The sequence below is a fragment of the Rhinoraja longicauda genome, chromosome 1 (genome assembly GCF_053455715.1).
Source record: "Rhinoraja longicauda isolate Sanriku21f chromosome 1, sRhiLon1.1, whole genome shotgun sequence".
Lineage (NCBI taxonomy): Eukaryota > Metazoa > Chordata > Chondrichthyes > Rajiformes > Arhynchobatidae > Rhinoraja > Rhinoraja longicauda.
The window spans coordinates 64,323,837-64,343,065 of NC_135953.1; the positions used below are offsets into that span (position 1 = coordinate 64,323,837).

At 41.4% G+C, this 19,229-nt stretch overlaps 2 protein-coding genes across 8 annotated transcripts in view; one reads left to right on the plus strand and one right to left on the minus strand.

The window, feature by feature from the left end:
- gabrb1 (gamma-aminobutyric acid type A receptor subunit beta1) overlaps nt 1-375 on the minus strand; it is a 239,246-nt gene extending 238,871 nt beyond the window's left edge. The window contains exon 1 of the mRNA XM_078398989.1: nt 351-375. Within this exon, the coding sequence (XP_078255115.1) occupies nt 351-360 (10 nt within the window). The 5' untranslated portion in view covers nt 361-375. The remainder of the gene's footprint in view (nt 1-350) is intronic.
- Nucleotides 1-19,229, plus strand: part of LOC144593409 (gamma-aminobutyric acid receptor subunit alpha-4-like) — a 40,263-nt gene that overhangs the window by 760 nt on the left and 20,274 nt on the right. The window contains exons 1-8 of one of the 7 annotated variants that reach the window (XM_078398921.1): nt 214-332; nt 1,501-1,635; nt 1,814-1,932; nt 2,882-2,949; nt 3,454-3,674; nt 3,812-3,894; nt 4,740-4,883; nt 5,049-5,201. In XM_078398921.1, the coding sequence (XP_078255047.1) occupies nt 1,553-1,635; nt 1,814-1,932; nt 2,882-2,949; nt 3,454-3,674; nt 3,812-3,894; nt 4,740-4,883; nt 5,049-5,201 (871 nt within the window). In that variant the 5' untranslated portion in view covers nt 214-332; nt 1,501-1,552. Of the gene's footprint in view, nt 1-213; nt 333-434; nt 612-659; nt 753-973; nt 1,088-1,181; nt 1,636-1,813; nt 1,933-2,881; nt 2,950-3,453; nt 3,675-3,811; nt 3,895-4,739; nt 4,884-5,048; nt 5,202-19,229 lie in introns of those variants that run through there. The other 6 variants (XM_078398959.1, XM_078398949.1, XM_078398940.1 and 3 more) reach the window with 6 other exon arrangements.

A 19,229-nucleotide genomic window follows, 5' to 3' on the forward strand; every position in this document is an offset into this window, starting at 1 on the left:
CTGTCATGTTTTAATCCCAAATGGATTACATCCCAACATTACGGGGTGTTTCAATGCCACTTCATTCTGAAGAAATGCAACACAATTCAAGCAGTTAGGATTTTATGGAGCACACGGTAATAACGACGGCGAAGCGTCAGAACACATCTGGAGAGTTCAGGGGAGAGAGGGGGGGGGGGGGGGGGGGTAATTTCCTCTTTGAAACTGCAGTCTGATTTTGTTCAGCAAAATCTAAACTGAAGCTCAATTTGAAACCTTAACGCGAAGAAATGGAAGCATGCTGTGTTTTTGCACATCTTGATTCAAAATATATTTTACAATTAATTATAACGGTAAGACTTCTGCGTTACCGTGTTCCATTGTGGGAAATGCGCCCGTAGTCATTTCCAATCGTCATTACAGGAGGGGGAAAAAGGTTAGATGATCAGTGCAATTGCATAACATGCCGTAACGCGATATCTGAATCAATGACACACGAGGAATTAAGGAATGAATCTGAATTAATGAAACGGACGACAATTGTTTATCAACGTTGGGGTGTTCTTTGCATTCCACACTGCTCCCCGTTAGTTTCTAGCGCCGATGACTTAGGGGAAAGAGTTCGTTGTGAAGTAATTGGAGATTTCATTAAGAAAATCTGGTTTCTGGTTCTCCAAGCCTCAACGTGAATCGATCCAAACTACAGAATTGTTTCCTAATGTTTTATTGGTGCATCTAAGCCCCGGGCCACAGCTGCTGTCCGAGGATAAAGAGTTTAGTTTCCTTTCCTCTTGTCCCGTTATCTTTCCTTCAGCTCCCACCCTGGAATGAATGAATCTGTTCATCCCACGAATCATCCCTGTTCCCCGTGAGCGTGTCTCCTCGACAACCAGGAATGCAGTAGAGGACAGGCAAACACGTTTCAGTGCTAGTGGCGGAATAGACCCGGGGGGGGGGGGGGGGGGGGGGGGATACGGGGCAAAATCTATCCAATCTGTTCACGAATTCGTTTGCAAAATCATTGCCCGGTGCCCGTGGCATAACACGGCAACGTCTCTATTTCTTTACGTATGCACCTCAGATCATGATGTTTGCTCCATAATTATCGGTAGATCTAATCTCTCTCTCTCTCTCTCTCTCTCTCTCTCTCTCTCTCTCTCTCTCTCTCTCTCTCTCTCTCTCTCTCTTTCTCTCTCCCCCCCCCCCCCTCCCTCTCCCTCCCTCCCTCCCTCCCCTGCCCTCGACTCACCGCCACCTCCATCCCCTGACATGCAGCAGGTGATGGAAGTGGTGGAGCGGGATAGTGTGTGCTGAGACCGCTGTCATGTTTAAGATGCATTTGATTTCTCGCATGTCCATCGGGGAATAACTGCCAAAAAGGCAAAGACCTGGGCAAGTGGATGGTGCTGATACGAGAGCAAGTGTCCTTCAGTGCGGGCTGGCAGGCGGGACGGGGGACACTCTACAATCACGAGTGTGTGTGTGCGTGTGTGTCGTTTCACGGCTGCGATCTCTCGCCAGGACAAGGCAATTGGCGACAGGAACGGGGAGAAACAAAGAATGGCATGCAAAGATGGTTTATGCCAAACAGACTGTGATCAAGATGTTCTCCAGTTACATCTCCACTCTGTTGTACTTTATATGTGTGACAACGTGGTAAGTTAAGGAAGGAAACTGATCCTTTCACCTTATTTCGCATTGTTTTTTTTCTCTCCTCGATGTACTTGCTTTTACTGTCTTTGTACGGCGCTACGGTCCGAAAGATCAATATCAGGTGCAGGGCAGACCTGGATATTGTGCGGCTCATGCCGGGTTTTGTCTATTCTTTGTGCAGTTTCGGACAGACCTCTGGAGAGATCAAAAAGGATGTGAGATTGTTTCCAGAAAATTTCACTCGGATCCTCGACAGTCTCTTGGATGGTTATGACAACAGACTGCGACCTGGATTTGGTGGTAGGGTACATTTATTGTCGACTTTAGCAGTTGCTTGTTTGGATTGAATGATGCCAATATTGTAACATCGTGTCTAGCCAATTATTATAAACCAGAAACCGTTAAATTGCACCCGAGGGGGGGGGGGGGGGGGGTGCAAATCTGGGGGGGGGGGGGGTCCAAGTCTGTACAAGTAGATAAAATAGAAAAGCAAGATTTAGTGGGAAACATGAACTAAACGCAAAGTGCTGGAGGAACTCAGCGGGTCAGGCAGCACCTGACGAGGAAATGGGCAGACGACGTTTCGGGTCTGGACCCTTCTTTGCACTGTGACTTAAGAAACTGAAGAAGCGTCCCGGCCCGAAACGTCGTCAGTCCATTCCCTTCCCAGACGCTGCCTGACCCATTGAGTCCTTCCAGCACTTTGTGTTTTGCTCAAGATATCAGCATCTGCAATTTTTTTGTCTCCATTGGTGGGAAGCTTGACGGATTCTTTTCGTGAAGGTGATGGATGAGAATCAAGATACGAGCAATTTTAATATAATTATGAAATGTATTTGCTCTTTAAAAAAACCCAGATTGACTAATATCAACGTTTGAGCAAGAGGGCGTCTGATAGCCTGTACATGCCCATGCGTTGTGTGAAGATCTCGAACCTTGCTTTTGTTAAAATGTGTGAAAGCGTGCCACAAGTTGAAGTCATCATGCACATTTGTTGCACGATTCAAGGTGTGCTCGTCATGTGAGCCTCTGAAATCCAGAAGCTGATAACTTGCTGGGGACTATTATTAGAACTTGGAAAGTCACTGAGGGGGAAAAAACCGAGATGTATCTACAGCAGCTGCTTTTCCTCCCGGCTTTCCTCTTGGTACATACACTGGTTTGTGATCAAGTGTAGGTATATAAGCCACCATATTAAAAAGTCGCCTCTTTCGGTGTCATATTATGGAATGTATTTCCTGCCTTCCAGGAGCTGTTACAGAAGTCAAAACAGATATCTACGTTACAAGCTTTGGGCCCGTGTCTGATGTTGAGATGGTAGGAATTCTGGTTGTTTACTTGAATACTAAAGGTGGACGTTCCGTCAATTTTTTTTTCAGTAATCTATTTAATTTTGTGTTTCCTTATTGTTTATTAAAGTATTCACAGGAAACAATGCGGTGGAAGTACAGTATGCGTTATATTCATAGACTAGCATGCTTCAACTAAGTTGGAATTAGGGTATTAGCAACAACGATGTATATTCATCTTAAAAATACACCATTCGTTTTGCTCGAATGAAAAATATCAAGCCTCACTGGGTTCTTTGTGCGATTTCAGCAATCATTTCTGCGTTCTGCTGCATAATAAAAAGTCCCACTTTAAAATAAGATGAAGATCACATAAAGTTTCGCACAAAAAAATGATCAGACTTCATTTGTGTCCTGATTGCAATCTGAATGGGTAATCCAAACAGAGATGGTCACACTTTGCACAGAACAGTATTTACACGGTGTTTTAGTGTACTGGACGATTTGTGCTTCTTCACAATTTCCTTTCAAGGAGTATACAATGGATGTATTTTTCCGCCAAACGTGGGTCGACAACAGGCTGAAGTATGACGGCCCCACTAAAATACTTCGTCTCAATAACTTGATGGTCACCAAAGTCTGGACGCCAGATACGTTCTTTCGGAATGGGAAGAAATCAATTTCCCACAACATGACAGCTCCAAATAAACTGTTCCGTATCATGCAGAATGGCACGATTCTGTACACCATGAGGTATGCTTGTCATTGGCTTCACCCCACGAATCCTTATGCCCATTGCTAATTCGATGAAGATGCTCATTTTACTTTAAAATTTATCTGACATGAATTATACATTAACTTACTTAGATGATTTTTATATTTAATTTCAGGCTCACTATAAATGCAGAGTGCCCTATGAAGCTGGTTGATTTCCCTATGGATGGCCATGCTTGTCCGCTTAAATTTGGAAGCTGTGAGTTACCGGATCTTGTTTTTTGGTATAATCACACAAGGACACTTTTACTAGTAGATATGTATAGGTATTAGAAAAGTACAGCACAGGAACAGCCCAAAATGTCTGTGGCAAACATGTTGCCGTGACCAAATCTTACCTACCTACCCATGATTCATATCACTCCATTCCTTATACCTATTCCTTATAAAGTTTCTTAAATGCCACTATGGTATCTGCCATCTGACATGTTTACTGAAACCTACCATGGAAAGATTGTGCATATTTTGATCATGGAAAGGTAATATTTTCACTGACCTTTGTGGAATATAAATGAGTGTTTGTTACATGTGTAAAGTGTCATTAATTTATTTTAAAAACACAATATGACCCTTTTTACAATGTTATTGTATGATCCGAATGTTCTTAAATTAATACAAGCACAAAAAGCAGATTGTACTACATAATGCAAATTAATATGAGTGGGTTAATAAATGCCAATGCATTTGTAATAATCAGGATTGCTTATATAATCATTAATATTCATATTATTGTTGCATAGTTGCTTTACCATATTGATATAATTACAATACCAAAATAGTTTTATGTTGTTTCACATGAATTGAAATAAATGTCAATTATTTTAGCACCTGTTTATAAATTGTTAATAAATACCATGCGTTATTGTATTGTGAAATTCATAGCAGTTAAATTAGTAATGATTTAATTTTACAAATAATTCATGAACAATTAAAATGTTCAGGAAATTAGTAATCAAATGTGGTCATTTCTGATAGAACAATTTAGCCAAATGTATTACTAACCCAGATTAGCATATTCTTAATTTTTGTTTTCATTCATTCTAGATGCTTATCCTAAGAGTGAGATGATATACACTTGGACAAAAGGACCTGACAAATCGGTGGAGGTACCTAAAGAATCATCTAGCCTGGTTCAGTATGATCTTGTGGGGCAAACAGTTTCTAGTGGCACTATCAAATCCATTACAGGTAAAGGCGCATAGACTTTGAACACCCGATTACCCTTGGAAATGTCTTTGTGTTCAATATTGCATAAGGATTGCAAGATTATTGAGATTTCTTAATTCGTGTTAATCGATACAAAAAATAATTAAGATAAACCAGAATTAAAAAATATATATTTATCTGTTGTAGGAGAATATGTGGTGATGGCAGTCTACTTTCACTTGAGAAGAAAAATGGGTTATTTTATGATCCAGACATACATACCCTGCATTATGACGGTCATTCTCTCTCAAGTGTCTTTTTGGATTAATAAGGAATCAGTCCCAGCACGAACAGTGTTTGGTATGTACTTTCACAACCCAAAACAGTCATTTAATTTCTTTCTTTTACCTTCAATATTGATCGTTTAACGTTTTAATATTTTTCAATGCTTTTCCCTGTTACGACTTCCCTCCATTTAGTCACACGGATCATATTTGCTCTTGGTTTAGAATTCTTCCCACGCTCTGGTTTTAAGGAAGTTTTGGGAAGTCGATGGGTTACAAAGTTAACATATAGGAGAAAAATCATAAACATTTCATGAGATGAACTGGATTGCAATGCTGCTCTAAAATTAGGCCGAGCAGAAATTGGTGCATATTAAAGGTAGACACAAAATCCTCGAGTAACTCAACGGGACATGTCTGTCTGTCTCTCTCTGGAGAGACAGACATGCTGCCTGTCTCTCCAGAGACAGGCATCATCTCTGGAGAGAAGGGATGGGTGACATTTTGGGTCGAGATCCTTCTTCAACTGATGTCAGGGGAGTGGGCTGGACAAAAATAGAATGTAGTCGGAGATAGTAAGACTGGTGGGAGAACTGGGAAGGAGGAGGGGATGGATTGCTGCATATTAACATATTTGTCCCATGTGTTGGGCAGCAACAACTTTAATGTGATGAAGTGTGCTTTAATTCATATTTCACACTGTTCTGACTGTTACACTGGTACTCTCAAATGACAAAGGATATTTATTTATTGTGCTCAGCTGTTTGATTGTAGAAAACAGAAACTGTGAATCTAAGACAGATCCAAAATGTGAGAGTAACTCAACGGGTCAGGCACCATCTCTGGAGAAAAGGAGATGCTGCTTATCCCCCTGTTATTCCAGCATTTTGAGTCTATCTTTGGTGTAAATCAGCATCTGCAGTTCCTTCCTTCACACTTTGAATCCAATCCTTTCCTTGAGTCAGGTGGTGCGTACTTTCAAGCTTCCGTACTTTCTGCCTGACAGGAGCAGGGAGAAGGAATGACTGGGGTGAGACAAGTCTTTGATTATGTTAGCTGCTTTTCTGAGGCAGCATAATGTATAGATGGAGTCAATGGTGGGTTATTCTTTTACTGACTGGATTTATAAATTTGTTGGGCAAAATTGGCCAAAATTAGTTTTATTCTCCTCAGTGGCAGAGACAGCATTGGTCAGAAGGGCAACTACAGTCGCATTAATAAGCTGATTCCGAAATGTGAATTCCAACCAGCTACCATTTGATGTCAGTTTATCTAGTCTTAGGTAAGCTTTGAGCTATCATAAACAATTAAAAAATAATATTCAACATATGATCCATTGCACAGATTTCCTTTCATCTCTCTTCTTTTTATACCATCAACAGATTTTTCTATTTGTCTCAGTTATTTCTTAAGAGTGGCACAATGTTTGGTGTTTACATTTTTTCCGTGTGACTGTGTGGGGTTTCCCCTGAGTGTTCATTCCAAAAATGTGTGGGTTGGTCGTTGGTCACTGTAAATTGTTCCACATATGTCTCTTTATTTTACTGTTTTAATTCTACTTTGCGGTGCTGGTTCGAAGGGCCAAATAGCCTCCTCAAGCACCTATTTTCTATGTTATATGATGGAACAGTGGTGCAGCCGGTAGAGTCGCTAGCTCACAGTGCCAGAGACCTAGGTTCAATTTAGACCTCGGGTGCTGACAGTGGGGAGTTTGCTAATTCTCCCTGCGACTGACTGCGTGGCCAACTTCTGGGTGCTCTGGTTTCCTCCCACATCCCAATGACCTGTGGGTTTGTAGATTAATTGGCTTCTGTAAATTGCCCATAGTGTGTGGGGAGTGGGAAAGTGGGAAAACTTTGGAAAAAGCAATCCAGTCTGCCCAAAGTTTTATTGTTGGTATGATTTATCAATTATGCCAAGTCACCTGCAATCTTCTTGCGATCCTCCTTCTAACATGGAGATTAGAGCTCTGACTGCACTCCCAATATTTATCTGTGAATTTTTTTCATTCAGAGTAACTAAAATAAAAGTGCGGATTGTTACAATCAATTGACCCGACCAGTCTGCATTGATGTTTAGTCACCCATGATTGGAAGTCCAATCCATGTGCTAATATGATTTCCATTCCACTTTTGTAATCTTTTCCCAGTAACGTTATTAAATGTCTGTCTGCCGGGTTTAATCTATTTGGGAGCTGCCTCGTTTTTCAAATACTTTTTTTGTACGCCTGACAAGGTAGTGCTTTACTGACTGCTTCTTTACTGATACTCTGGAGCAGAATGGATGAATTAAAAATTAAGTATTGACTTTTCTAGCAGCCAAGACCATGTATTTGATTTTTGGACATTAATTCTGATTACGGAAGAATTGACTGTCTGAAGTATTCTTTGATGAAACCTAAAAGCTATTTTTTAATCAAAATCAATGGATATATTTTTCTTTTTAAGTTTTGAACAAAATTGAACAGCATAGGAAAGTAACTTCTTGTAACAAGTTTCCCTGTTTGAAATTCTGCGGTGCCTCAGTGTTAAGCATTGATAAAATGGGATACCAGTCTCCCCCAGTTTTTGGCGGGTAAACGGATGCTCCATTTACCAACCCCATTTTGTGTCTTGCACTGGAAGGCACACATGAGCCTTAGAATTAATTAGATTCAGCACAGAAGCAGGCCTTTTGGCCCACCGAGTCCATGCCGAACAGTGGTTACCCCATACATTAGCACTATTCTACACGCGAGGTACAATTTACAATTTTACAATTTACAGAAGCCAATTAAACTACAAACCTGTAAGTCTTTGCAATTGTGGGAGGAAACCGGAGCACCTGGAGGAAACCCATGTGTTTACCTGGAGAAAGTACAAACCCTGTACAGGCAGCACCCAAAGTCATAATTGAACCCCGATCTCTGGCGCTGTGAGGCAGCAACTGTTCCGCCCTTGAAGAATTTTTCCACCTGAATAGCCATATACTGAATCCTGTGTAGGAAGGAATTGAGGAGAACTTATTCAAATTAGGCATACCTTGAGGAGATTTCACTGCACATCGTGTATGTGTATGTGACAAATAAACTTGACTTGACTTGACTTGACAAAATGTGTAGGAAGGAAAAATTGAGGAGAACTTCTTCAAAGTAGGCATACCTTGAGCAGAATCTTGAGCTGGATCATTCTGGAGTTGGCCATTGTTTGCTCAGGCTTTGTCTACATTGGGAGGGCTAACCCTGAACCTGGCAGGTATCCGGAAGAGCTGGAGTGGGCTCTGAGCAGCGAGCAGACCTCGAGCGGTGTAGTCTTGCAACTTGAACCCGCTGCTTGTCTTTGACCACTTTTCAGCTGCTAAAGGCTTTTAACGGTAACTTTTAACGGTCTCTCAAAACATAAATAAAGAAAAATTAATTTAAAATGAAGCAAAATTAGCAAAGCAATGCCTGCATTCCATTTGTCCCACCATGGTCAGTGGCTCAATTCAAATGACCCTTGACCCATTCATTTGACCCGTAACTCATTCAAATGACCCTTATGACCCATCCTTTCCTTGTCTGAAGCTGAGAGTTGAGTGTGGTGTGGATTGGCTTTTTGCTTGAAATAGACCAATGGATTGGTTACACAACCATATTCTCTTTCAAACATTACGCAGGCATCATTCTGAGCAGGAACTTAGCAGGAGTCTAATCATATTCACCAAAATGAGCACTGCCATACAGTCTCCATCCTCAGGGATCAATAATTTGTGCCAATAATGCCCACCCCATTCCCCCATCCTCCATCATAATCCCACCCACAAACCTATGCACTCAAATGAATATTTTCTGGATTCCGCATGATAAGGAAACTGTTTGATTTTCACTGTTGGCAGTAATAGCATTACTCTTTTATCAAAGGGATACGCTGATTTGGGGGTTGGCAGTGAGGCATAAAATGTTGGGAGAGAAGTCATGAATGCAACTGAAAACAGTAGGGTTTGATTGGAGAACGTGTGGTGAAAATGATTGGAAAAAGAAATAAGGCAGCGATCATGAGAGTGAGGGAGATGTTAATTACGGAAAAAAGGTGCAAAGATCGGGAGAGTGGCAGAGCTGAGTAAAGCCAGGGGGTGGCAGAGTGGCACAGCGGTAAAGTTTCTGCCCTACAACACCAGAGACCCAGGATCGATCCTGACTACAGGTGCTGTCTGTAAGGATCTGTATCTCCCTGTGACTGTGTGGGCTTTCTCCAGATGCTCTGGTTTCCTCCCACATTTCATAGACGTGCAGGTTTGTGGGTTAATTGGCTTTTGTAAATTGTAATTTGTCCCTCGTGCGTAGGATACCGGTGTCGGGGAATCTCTGGTCAGCGCAGACTTGGTGGGCTAAATATCCTGTTTCCATACTGTATCTCTAAAGTCTGAAGTCTAAAGAGGGGATGGGGCATGCAGTAGCTCACAACCACCATGGTTGTAATGTGGTGCTGGCAGATATGAACCTGTTCTCCCTGATTCCTATTTACAATTGACATTGTTTTTGTTTGAGGAAACTTGGTATTGGTGGCAATCTACACATAACCCATTGAGATCAGATGAGCTGCACATGGGTACAGGCTGCCTAATTGTAACCTGCCTTCAGCACCAACATATTATGTAAACATAAGCACATAATCAATAGTAATCAATAGGAGAATAGATCACGCAGCCTCCCGGGGCTGCTCCCCCATTCAATAAGACCATGGCTGCTCTGACCTTGGCCTCAACTCCACTTTCCTCCCACCTGTTCATCATAAACTGTCTGCTCCACTAGCAATAATGTGAATCATGCTTCACAGCTGTTGGGATAGAAACATAGAAACATAGAAAATAGGTGCAGGAGGAGGCCATTTGGCCCTTTGACTCAGCACTGCCATTTATTGTGATTATGGCGGATCATCCACAATCAGTAATCTATGCCTGCCTTCACCTCATATCCCTTGATTCCACCAGCCCCTGGAGCTCTAACTAACTCTCTTTAAAATTCATCCAGTGAATTGGCCTCCACTGCCCTCTGTGGCAGAGAATTCCACAAATTCACAACTCTCTGGGTGAAAAAGTTTTTTCTCATCTCAGTTTTAAATGGCCTCCCCTTTATTCTTAGACTGTGGATGGAGAACTCCAAAGAACTGAGAGAAAAGATTCATCTTCATCACAGCCCATTGTTGTGAAATATATCCCATGCTTTAGATTTTCCCAGTGAGGGGGAAGATCCTCAATTTGGGATGAGGGGGTGGTATGAAAAATGCTTCACTTCACAGTTCAATATGCAAAGAGCCTATTCCAGGTTTATATCTCATTTGATATCTGTCCAAAAATGGTAGGCTGCGTACTCTCATCTCACTTGCCTCCCACGATTTTGGCACAACGTTGTTTATTTGCTGCATCTTTTAATGAAAATAATTGGCTCAGACATAAAAAATTAGGTAATGCAACCATATGGAGTTGAAGAAGGGTCCCAACCCCCATCCATGTTTTCCAGACATGCTGCCTGACCTGCTGAGTTACTCCAGCACTCTGTGGTTTTCTTTGTTAATCAGTCTGCAGTTCCTTATGTCGCTATCTAAATTGTTATTTCACTTTGGCAAATCAACATTGCTTGTTAGATATGCATTGATCTTGCATTGAGTCACATTTCAAGACAAAGGTGTACTTGGTGGCAAAAATATCACATGTTTCTAAACCTCTGCCAGAAAGCTGTTTTAATAGCAATGTTGGTTATTCATATTTACCCATCCAGCAAATAAATAACATAACATAACATAACAACACTTTATTGTCACTCGGCACAACACCGAGCGAAATTTCAGCAGTCACACAAAATACAGCAAAAAAGAAAAGAACACAGGACACCCGACCCCAACACAAACATCCATCACAGTGACTCCAAACACCCCCTCACTGTGATGGAGGCAACAAAACTTCCCCTCTCTTCCCCCCCGCACCCACGGACAGGCAGCTCGACCCCTACCGAGGCAAACGACACGCACAGCCCCCGCAAGGGGATGGAAGGCCCCCCGGCCGAGCCGCCCCGGGCACAGAAACGTCCCGCGGCCACACCGGGCGATGTTAAGTCCAACGGCCGAGCCGCACCGGGCACTGAAACGTCCCGCGGCCGGATTTTGATTTGATCATCTTTCATTTAATGATATGAAAGGAATTAGTTTTAAAGCATTGGCTTTAAAACCCCAGTGAAAATAATCCATAGGATGTATTACTCAACACGATGACTGAAAATGGAGATCAGTTGGACTTTCAGGTTTTATTTTGCTCTGTGTCTGGATATAACAAAGGTAATTTATTGAGAACAGCAGTAGGATTTGTGCACCCAATTTTCTGAACGGAAATGTCTATTTTTAAAATTATTTCAACATTCTTTAGATTTTTCTGAAAATCACTGAAAACATTTTATTTTAAAAATGTCAGAAATTTGAGATAAAATCGATTTAAATTTATTTTCTGAACTACAGAAAAGCAGAAAATATTCATATTTTTCTAGATAAATCAGAATTCATACAATTTGAAACATCTTGCCTCTGGGGAATTGCAGACCCAATTAAAAAGCTCTTCATCCTCATGTGAGAATTTACATCTAACAGCGTATCTAGCAGTATATTTACATCTAGCAGCAACAGATCAGAACAAATGTATCACGGTAGTGGATTGGTTATAAATATTCAGGCAGCTCCACATTGACATGTTGGGATAGATTTTCTGGCTTGCTGCCTGTTGCAATGTTGCAAAGTAATATTGATTTTCTCTGTTGGCTATTGCTTGAGAACTTGTAAATGTGTTGGGAAAAAAACCAGGATTTTGCTGGCAGAGGCTGAAATGGAGAAAAATGGGAGATGGCAGAATGGGGTTAGGAGGAATAGGTAGATCAGGCCTGATTGAATGGTGGAGTAGACTTGATGGGCCGAATGGCGTCATTCTACTCCTATCACTTATGAAATCCAAGAAAAATTGGATTCATTTTATGATCATAGCTAGTATAAAAATATAACCTTATTACTGCGCCATGCTCCGTCTATCAGATTACATAATTTAATAAATAGATGCATATAACAGCTAGTTCAAACTAAACTTCAATTATCAAAACAAAGTACTTATAATAAAATGTCCAATATTAAAACATTAGAATAACAATAATGGAAACACAAAGAACTGAAGAAAACAAAGATTAAAGTTGAAGATAAAGTTGAAATGAAAAGAGATTTCCTTGATGATTTCAAAATGTTTTCATGAAAGGCCTTTTAGAGATGTCTATCTCTTTCCATTATTGGAACCTGTATGTGTGTGACAATCTTTCGCAGAGTTAAGGGCACAATGAACTGCTAATGGGATGGAGACATACAAAGCAATTTAGCAAACAAGGAAAGTGGAATAAACAGCTTAATTATGCATTGTTATTTAATTCTAGAAATTACAACTAAATTGAAAATTAAATAGAAGACAAGATTCCCTCAATCCATCCCGCCTGCAGATGTATTAAATGTTCATCTGCTTTATTCCGAAGGGAATAAATCTGGCATGCCTTAAGCATAGATTTGATATAATCCCTTTAAAAATAGGGATATACTTAAAGTGCTAACAGATTAATTACTTTGGGTTTATTACAATGTATAGGCATTTTAATCTACTAATGATCTAATTCATAATTGTTAAAGGTAACTTAAAAAAAATATGTGGCTAGTTACACCGAGGCACGTAGATTAAGAAAATATGCAGAAAAAGTTTTCAAGACTGGGATATTTTGTGTATACTTGATAATTTATGTCATGAATCCACAAAATACTTTAATTTTTACACTCATTAAGTTTTAGTTTCTCACCCTGGAGAGCTAGAAATAATGAAAATAAAATTGGTTGTTGGAATTACCTTCCAATACAATTTCAATATATACAGAACATTTGATTATCAGATGAAGTAAATTATTTCATGGTCTGAAGTGTTTACCAACACGCTTGTTGGATTTTTAAACTTTTTCTCACAAGGGAAAAGAGATCTATCTATCATCTATCAAAAAAGATCATCTATCTTTGATCCTGATCCATTTACAATATTGAAGCAGGTGAGATTTACTTGGATTGTGGGAATGTTGGTCTAACTAATCTAATTTTAATGATTAGCATTGTAGTAATGATGCAGTATTTTTGGTTACTTGAATCAAGAAGGGTGAATATAACTAAAAATAAAGCTGAGAATTAACAGGACTGTTATTTCGCTTGAGAATGGTTGCAATGCTGCACCTTACCAAAGGCCACTGAATCTTTACTAAACGCTCATAAACAAAATGAAAATAGCTGTCAAGGGTACAAAATATTTTAAGGTACACATGCTTGATGGTCATCATCATATATCACTTGAAGCTTGGTGGTCAAATTTTTACTGTGGAAATCTTCATGTAATTCCAAAATTAGGTATCTTTTTGCCCTGTATCTAAATGTGAGGAAGTCCGCCGTAACATGCCAGCTGAAATACAATGGGCTTGGGAGAAGAAGAAAATAAAACTTCACTTCTGATGATATTCAGACTTACCCCGAAATTCCATTTGATAAAGATAAAAAATATATAAAGTCAACCTATTCATTCCATTGTTATCCTAGCCACTTTGAGGAACAGCTAAGTAAATGCATGTAATAATATAGCTTTTAAAATGTGTAGCAAGGAACTGCAGATGACGGTTTACACTGAAGATAGACACAAAATAATGGAGTAACTCAGCAGGACAAGTAGCATCTCTGGAGAGAAGGAATGGGTGATGTTTCGGGTTGAGACCCTTGTTCGGACTGAGAGTCAGGGGAGAGGGAGATGAGAGATGTGGAAGGTAAGGTGTGAAATTGATAGATCAAAGCAGGTGAGGAAATGAGGAATGGTTCATTGTTAGCTGAGGGGAAGGTGTCCAGCTGAGTTACTCAAGCATTTTGTGTCTATCTAATAATGGCTTTCACAGGTCATCGTGAAAATCTTCCGCCTCACATTTCTGTGCATTCGGGAGAAAGAAACATATTATCAGCTGGTTCTGACAACATCAGTTTCTGTTTACGGATGATTTGCTCTGTTTTAAAGCGTCCATGTTTGCTTCGTGATTCCATTTCGTCCTGACAACTCCCCCCCTCCCCCACCTCCAACTGATCCATTTGTTTCGCACTCACAACTTAATTTCCTGGTGAATATATTTAATTTCAACAGCTGTTTAGTTTAGCGTATACAGTGTGCAAACAGGCCTTTCAGCGCCAACCAACAATCAACCAGACATTTGTATCTCAGTTTTGCATCCTACACACTAGGATAGACAATAGACAATAGATGCAGGAGTAGGCCATTCGGCCCTTTGAGCCAGCACTACCATTCAATGTGATCATGGCTGATCATTCTCAATCAGAGACTTGGCCTCCACTGCCTTCTGAGGCAGTGAATTCCACAGATTTACAACTCTCTGACTGAAAAAGTTTTTCCTCATCTCCGTTCTAAATGGCCTACCCCTTATTCTTAAACTGTGGATCCCACATTGCGGTGCTGGTCAGGCCGCATTCGGAATATTGTGAGCAATTTTGTGGCACCATAGCTGAGGAAGGATGTGCTGGCCCTGGAGAGGGTCCAGAGGAGGTTTACAAGAATGATCCCAGGTTAACTTATAATGAGCATTTGACGGCACTGAGCCTGTACTCGCTGCAGTTTAGAAGATTGAGAGTTGACCTCATTGAAATGTACAGAATAGTGAAAGGCTTGGATAGAGTGGATTTGGAGAGGATGTTTCCACGATGTTTCCACTCGTGGGAGAGTCTAGGTCTGGAGGTCCAGAATTAAAGGACGTTCCTTTAGGAAGGGGATGAGGAGGAATTTCTTTAGTCAGAAGGTGGTGAATCTGTGGAATCCTTTGCCACAGAAGGCTATGGAGGCCAAGTCAATGGATATTTTAGAGGTAGATACATTCTTGATTAGTACGGGCGTCAGGGATTATGGCAAGAAGGCAGGAGAATGGGGTTAAGAGGGAGAGATAGATCAGCCATGATTGAATGGTGGAGTAGACTTGATGAGCTGAATGGCCTAATTATGCTCCTGTCACTTATGACATGACTAGGGACAATTTACAAAACCCAATTAACCTACAAACTTGCACATCATTGGAATGTGGGAGGAAACCGGGGCATCCGGAGAAAACCTATGCGGTCACAGGGAGAACATGCAAATTCTGTACAGACAGCACCCATAGTCTGGATTGAACCAGGGACTCTGGCGCTGCAAAGCAGCATTGCTATCGCTTTACCACTGTGTTTTGGCTTTAAATGTATTGTGTGATGGGGTCCTAAAAAAATTGAAAAACTGAAAGGACTGTTATTTATAATGAAAAAAACACACTGAACGGAATAAATCAATAGGAACAGCAAGAAATATTGGCAATGGTGCTGCTTAAAACTGAGTCACTGATGAGGGATATGTGCTACTGGTCTAGAGATCGAGACTAACCATCTAAGGTGAACCATCTAACCATCAAAGATGAAAACTCAATTCCCACCTTGGCAGCTGGGAAATTACATTTACGATAAGTAATATCGAGTGTGTAACAGGGACCAGATTACTGGATTAACATGACAATCTATCTGGTCTCTATGGTGTTCTGTAGGGAATGATGTGTGCTGCCCTTCATATAAACCGAGAATGCTGAAAATACTCACCAGACCAGGCATCTACTGTGGATAGAAACAGAATGAACATTTCAGGGCAATGACCTTTCATTAGAAGTGGAAGAGCTGTAAAAAAAGCATCTTTTAAGTTTAGAGATAGAGATTGGAAACAGGCCTTTCGGCCACGGAGTCCATGCTGTCCAACGATTATCGGTACACTAGTTCTATCCTTCGCACTAGGGACAATTTACAGAAGTCAATTAACCTACAAACCTGCATGTTTCTGGTTTGTGGGAGGAAACCAGAGCACCCGGAGAAAACCCACAGGATCACAGGCAGAACATACAAGCTCTGCACAGACAGAACCTGTAGTCCGGATCGAAAGTGAGTCTCTGGTGCTGTAAGGAGCAACTCTACCATTGAGCCACTCTGCCACCGCTTTAGATGGAAGGGGGTCGAGGGAATGTTTGTGATAGGGTGGAGACCAAGGGAATCATCATACAGCAGTCTGTGGTTCCATCTGAGAAGTGGTGACAAAGATTTGTTAATCACAGCCTCTGTCACTTCTCTGCAAGTGTTTTCCCATTTCTCCCATTTCTGATGGAAAGTCATCAACTCAAAATGTTAACTGTTTCTCCTTTCCATAGATGCAGCCTGGCCCAGAGTGAGTTTCCAGCATTTTCTGTTATTATGTCAGGTTTCCAATATCTGCAGTCTTTAGCTTTTAGTTAATATCATATATCTGCCACAATCAACTGGCCTGGCCTTTATGTGACTGCATTGTTAGGAACTTCAATACCGGCACTATTGGGAGCTGCATTACCTACAGTGCTGTGAAGTGCAATACCTGCAGTGTTGGGAATGAAGAAACAAGGAACTGCAGATGCTGGTTTATACCAAAGATAGATGCAAAGTGTTGGAGCAACTCAGTGTGTTAGGCAGCATCTCTGGAGATAAAGAATGGGTGACGTTTTGGGTCGGGGGCCTTCTTCAGACTCAACTCAACTGCTCTCTGAAATGACTGAGCATGTCATTTGGTGTCAGCACCTGTCTTGCCAGTGATGCAGGTGTGCTGGGAACTCATTTGTTAAAATATAAACATTGAGCTTCTTGGCTTGATAACCAGGATTAATGTGCTGAATAAATGGGCAGTGACCTGGATGGAAAACCTGTCTTATAACCTTGCCACTCAGTGGAGAACAAAAGCACATAGCTTGCCAGGCCCTATAAGCATAGGAAAGTGCCCACCAGAGTCCACTCATTGCAGCTCTGGCGCAATACAGCTGAATTGTCAGCTCGCACACCGATAGTGTTTAATCTGGATTTCCTTTCCCCCTGTTGGGAATGTATAATTTACCCAACATCCCATGTCAGTCCAGGCTGACAGGTGAATTTTCTTGTTGCAGTGTTTTCTCCGCACATGAGATGAAAGGATCGGTCCATGTCAGCACGGATTTAGGAAGGGGAAATCATGCTTGACTAATCTGGATTTTTTGAGGATGTAACAAGTGAGATGGGTAAGGGAGAGCTAGTGGATGTAGTGTACCTGGACTTTCAGAAAGCTTTTGAAAAGGTCCCACACAGGAGATGAGTGCGTAAAATTAGAGCACATGGTATTGGGGGTAGGGTATTGACATGGATAGAAAATTGGTTGGCAGACAGGAAACAAAGAGTAGGGATTAAAGGGTCCCTTTCAGTATGGCAGGCAGTGACTAGTGGGGTACCGCAAGGCTCGGTGCTGGGACCGCAGCTATTTACAATATACATTAATGATTTAGATGAAGGAATTAAAAGTAACATTAGCAAATTTGCAGATGACACAAAACTGGGTGGCAGTGTGAACTGTGAAGAGGATGCAGGGTAAGCATGCAGGTACAGCAAGCAGTGAAGAAAGCTAATGGCATGTTGGCCTTTATAATGAGATGAGTTGAGTATTTGGAGCAAAGAGGTCCTTCTGCAGTTGTAGATGGCCCTGGTGAGACCACACCTGGAATATTGTGTGCAGTTTTGGTCTCCTAATTTGAGGAAAGACATTCTTGCTATTGAGGGAGTGCAGCGTAGGTTCATGAGGTTAATTCCCGGGATGGTGGGACTGTCATATGATGAAAGAATGGAGCGACTGGGCTTGTATATACTGGAATTTAGAAGGATGAGAGGGCATCTTATTGAAACATATAAAATTATTAAGTGATTGGACACGCTGGGAGAGTCCAGAACCAGGGGCCACAGTTTAAGAATAAGGGGTAGGCCATTTAGAACGATGAGGAAAACCTTTTTCACCCGCAGAGTTGTGAATTTGTGGAATTCTCTGCCTCAGAAGGCAGTGGAGGCTGATTCACTGGATGCATTCTAAAGAGAGTTAGATAGAGTCTAAGGGCTAGTGGAATTAAGGGATATGGGGAAAAGGCAGGAACGGGGTACTGATTGTGGATGATCAGCCATGATCACATTGAATGGAGGTGCTGGCTCGTAGGGCCGAATGGCCTACTCCTGCACCTATTGTCTATGTATCTATGTATCTATAAATTCTGTATATATTTCCCTCTCTTCATTTCTCCTTCTGTACCTGATGGAACACTGATTCACTCCCTTTAACTCTCCCTGCTTTTCAGTGCTGTCTTTATCTATGTCTTGGTGTTTGATTCTCATCGGTGTAGACAAGCATTGTTTCTTGTGCACACAGGGACCATGCACACTTGAGCCTTCACTGCACCACCATCAACTCACATATTCAATGGACAAAGCCACTCTGAGCTGAAGGTGGAGGGGACTGGATGAGGGAATTGTTGGCTTTGTGGCCAAATTTGCAGACGATATGAAGATAGGTTGAGGGGCAGGTCGTGTAGAGGAGGCAGACAGACTGCAGAAGGACTTGGACAGGTAGGGAGAGTGGGCAAAGGAGAGGCAAATGAAATACATTGTAGCAATGTAAATGGTCATGCACTTTGGTAGAAGGAATAAAGGTATAGACTACTTTCTAAATATGGAGAGGATTCAAAAAATTAGAGTGCAAAGGGATTTGGGAGGCTCATGCAGGATTCCCAAAAGGTTAATTTGCAGCTTGAGCCAGTGGTAAGGAAGACAGATGCAACGTTAGCATTCATTTCGAGTGGACTAGAATATAAAAACTGGGTTGTAATGCTGAGGCTTTATCAGGCGCTAGTGAGGCCATATTTTGAATATTGTGCGCAGTTTTGGGTCCCATATCTGAGAAGGGTGTGCTGGCTTTGGAAGAGGCTTATGAGAATTATCCCAGGGATGATTGGGTTAATGTATGAGGAGCGTTTGAAGACTCTGGGCCTGTCCTCGCTGGATGGAAGGATGAGAGGGGATTTAATTGAAACCTACTGAATATTGAAAAGCCTGGATAAGTGGACATGGAAAATATGTTTGGAGTGATGGGAGAGTCTAGAACCAGCGGGCACAGCCTCAGAGAAAACAGATATAGCTTCAAAATGGAGATGAGGAGGAATTTCTTC